The 2,978-nt window shown below is 41.4% G+C and overlaps 1 protein-coding gene across 1 annotated transcript; it reads left to right on the forward strand.

The window, feature by feature from the left end:
* The first annotated feature begins 2,054 nt into the window (after positions 1-2,054).
* LOC149178754 (non-specific lipid-transfer protein 2-like) lies at positions 2,055-2,733 on the forward strand. Its single transcript, XM_089423713.1, has 2 exons — positions 2,055-2,413; positions 2,509-2,733. Exon 1 carries the CDS (start codon positions 2,116-2,118, stop codon positions 2,407-2,409), a length of 294 nt encoding a protein of 97 aa, XP_089279839.1. The 5' UTR covers positions 2,055-2,115; the 3' UTR covers positions 2,410-2,413; positions 2,509-2,733.
* Positions 2,734-2,978: the final 245 nt, after the last annotated feature.

The following is a 2,978-nucleotide window of genomic DNA, read 5'->3' on the forward strand; positions in this document are numbered from 1 at the left end:
AGCAGATTTGGAAAGCGGACTTGGAACTTTATACGTGGGAGTGTTGAGTTGTATCGGGTCCGGCACATAATATCGCATCGCTATAAGTGAGTGGTTTGCGTTAACGCCGAGCCCTGAACCCTTGCGATTTGCGATTGCCTATGTATATTGCATCAACACTTCGGGAGCAGAGTTACAATGTGTCAAACGGCCCATTGTGATTGCCGATAGTGACTAGCGATGTCGCATCGGACCTTCGCCAAGGGCAACCCCCGATTGCGATACATATACACGTGGACCCGATGCAACATTGTAGATGGGGTTAATATAATATCGCGTCTAGTGGAGGATCGGCCATCGACGATGCCATGGTCTCGATGTATAAAGGACCCCCGGAAGCTTTGAGTGCCGACTGCGATTATACTGTGGACCCGATACAGTATAGATGCGGGTGTAATATTTTTGAAGTTCGCCCTTTAGTCTTTTTTGGCCTATTTTACTCCTATTTCCTGTGTAATTGAATATGTGGCTTGCACGGTGTTTAGAGGTAGAAACAAACTAAGGGATGCTCTAGATGCTTCAGGAAGCCTGAACAATAGCTCAGAAGGCTAGAATCAAGCCGATTGTGATTGTGATAGGACGTGGCATGTCCGTTAAAAGAAATAGTCTCAGTGGATGCTTGTTATCATTGAAAAAAGGGGCTTGTGTTACAGTTTTAACACTCGGTGACCATAAAGCCAGGAAGCGGAATGGAAAGCCAACGCAAAGGAAGCCACAACAACCGAGGAGGAAGCCAAAGAGGCGGTGGAAAGAGGAAACGAGGAGTCAGAGGCATCTGAAATACAAAAAAGCATAAAAACAAGGTGAGATAGTTTTTGATGCATGTATAATCAGTGAGAGAGGAAGCCAAAGAATAGACAAGAGGTAGGAGAGGCTAGATAAGCAAGAGAATAGGATAAAAGTAGAAGCACAACAAGTTTGGGAGCAGAGAACTATAGTAGAACAATTTATATCAGGTTTGGGTTGGAGCCGAAGAGGTTGGAGCCTCAGAACTGAACATGATTGGAATCCTTGGGAGTTGGTGCTCCTAAGTGCAAAACTATTGCAAGACAGAGTTGGTGCTCTGGAGGTTGGAGCCTCACCGAAGTTTGAATTGGAGCTTGGCAACTAATTGCAACCAGTGATCTATATATTGTATTTGTTTCATTCCACTGTTTTGTGTTAATAAAAACATTAATTCCAGCTAGGTAATCCATGTATGGAAAGCTGAAACGAAAGCTATAATTTCTAACCGTTCAAATCAATTTTATGATGACATTCAATAGCCAAATTCCAATATCTACAAATCGGGAAAAAACAATGGTTTGATCCTCGGTCGGATTTGCTTTCTACATTAAGACTTTAATCTGCCCTACCCATGGCATGAAAGGAAGATTGCAATCCTGGTTCCACGTTCTTTAGGGTTTTTATATTTATTAGATTTCATCTTTCAACGAAATACTTGCGAGATACCTTAAACACTGCTGTTGTTCAAATCATTGCCGTGAAGAATTTACACACTGGACAAGACAAGTTTATGAATCCAAATGATGGAATTTACTGCGTTGGGGCCGGCTTTCGTGAATCTAATAAAAAGATATATGCGCCGCCTGCACTGTCGCCATCGTGGGCTACAGAGGACAGTTTTCTTTCCGTCTTTGCAAAATTTGGCACAGTGACTCGATTCTCGGAGTCTCCCCCAGAGCTGGAGAAGTCAGTGTTAGACTACGGCAAAGTGATTTATCATCCATTATGAGAAGTCAAGCTTACCCTACCCTTTAAAAAGTTCTGTAAATGTTTACATCGTTATAGGTTCAAAACGTTAAAACTTACGGGTGGATTTGATTCCAAAATCCAACCCTAAATTGCATATCGAGACAGACCCACCTCGGGATGCTGATTTCCATCATCACTTCCATGTGAAGCGTCCTTGTTTTACGTGCTAAATCGGCGCGCCCTAAAATAATTCTTCGCAACTGACAAAATTTTCATGGCTGCCCCGCTGAGTTAATGGCTCTATAAATTCACGACTTGGGGCTCTTCAAACACCATAACCGAGAGCCTAGATATCAATCTGCTTTGATATTTTCAATCATCATGGGGCTGAAGATGATAATGGCAGTTGCTTTAGTGTACTTGATTCTGCTGGGGGCCTATGCAGGTAAAGCTGCTGCAGCTGTTACTTGCGATCCAATGGCTTTGAGTCCTTGCGCTACTGCAATGTTCAGTCCTAGTAAGCCGAAACCAACAGCTGATTGCTGCAATAAGCTGAAACTTCAGGCTAAATGCATGTGCAAGTATGCCACTGACCCTAAGTTCAAAGGATACATTCAAACTCCTGATGCTAAGAGAGTTGCAGATAGTTGCCATGTGCCATTTCCCAAATGTTAACGAGGTAAGGTGTAAAATTTCTACTTTCGTTGCGATTCTTATAGTGGGTTCTCAAAGTTCTTTATTGCTCTTTATGTGATCAAAGGGATCATCTTGCAGGTACACTCAACGAGGAATCAGCCATTCTAATGCAAAGGATTGTTACAGAACTTGGATGGATCATATTATTATAGTGTTATTAGTAGCATAAGCCTTGGTTTTTATGCCAAGGTTACTGTTTGGTATTATATGATATGAGAGACTCTGTTATGGGAACTCTGTTGACAGTCATTTTAATGTAGCTCTGGAGTTTTATTTAATATATATTTATGTGACTTCGATATCTACCGTTTCATTATCTAAGATCAGTGTCTGCTTGAATATCATTTTGTGTATCCGATAGAAGACTTCAATCATTTAAGAGTATCTTTATGTTACAGCAGCCTTCGTGGCTTTCATTGCTTGGAGCTCAGGTCTTTTGTGTCTGAACAATGCTCGTATATTCTTATGTTGCATATTGATTTAAGATGAGCCCCGTTATTTTCTTACCTTTTCCTATTTGTTGCAAACATTTTCTTATATCACATGGT

This window comes from Pinus tabuliformis, chromosome 4_1 (assembly GCF_031772625.1).
Source record: "Pinus tabuliformis cultivar Carrire ecotype Pingquan chromosome 4_1, CPIR1, whole genome shotgun sequence".
Lineage (NCBI taxonomy): Eukaryota > Viridiplantae > Streptophyta > Pinopsida > Pinales > Pinaceae > Pinus > Pinus tabuliformis.

Bases quoted from the DNA above. Each gene is read 5' to 3' on its own strand.
- LOC149178754 (XM_089423713.1), top strand. From the start codon at position 2,116: ATGGGGCTGAAGATGATAATGGCAGTTGCTTTAGTGTACTTGATTCTG.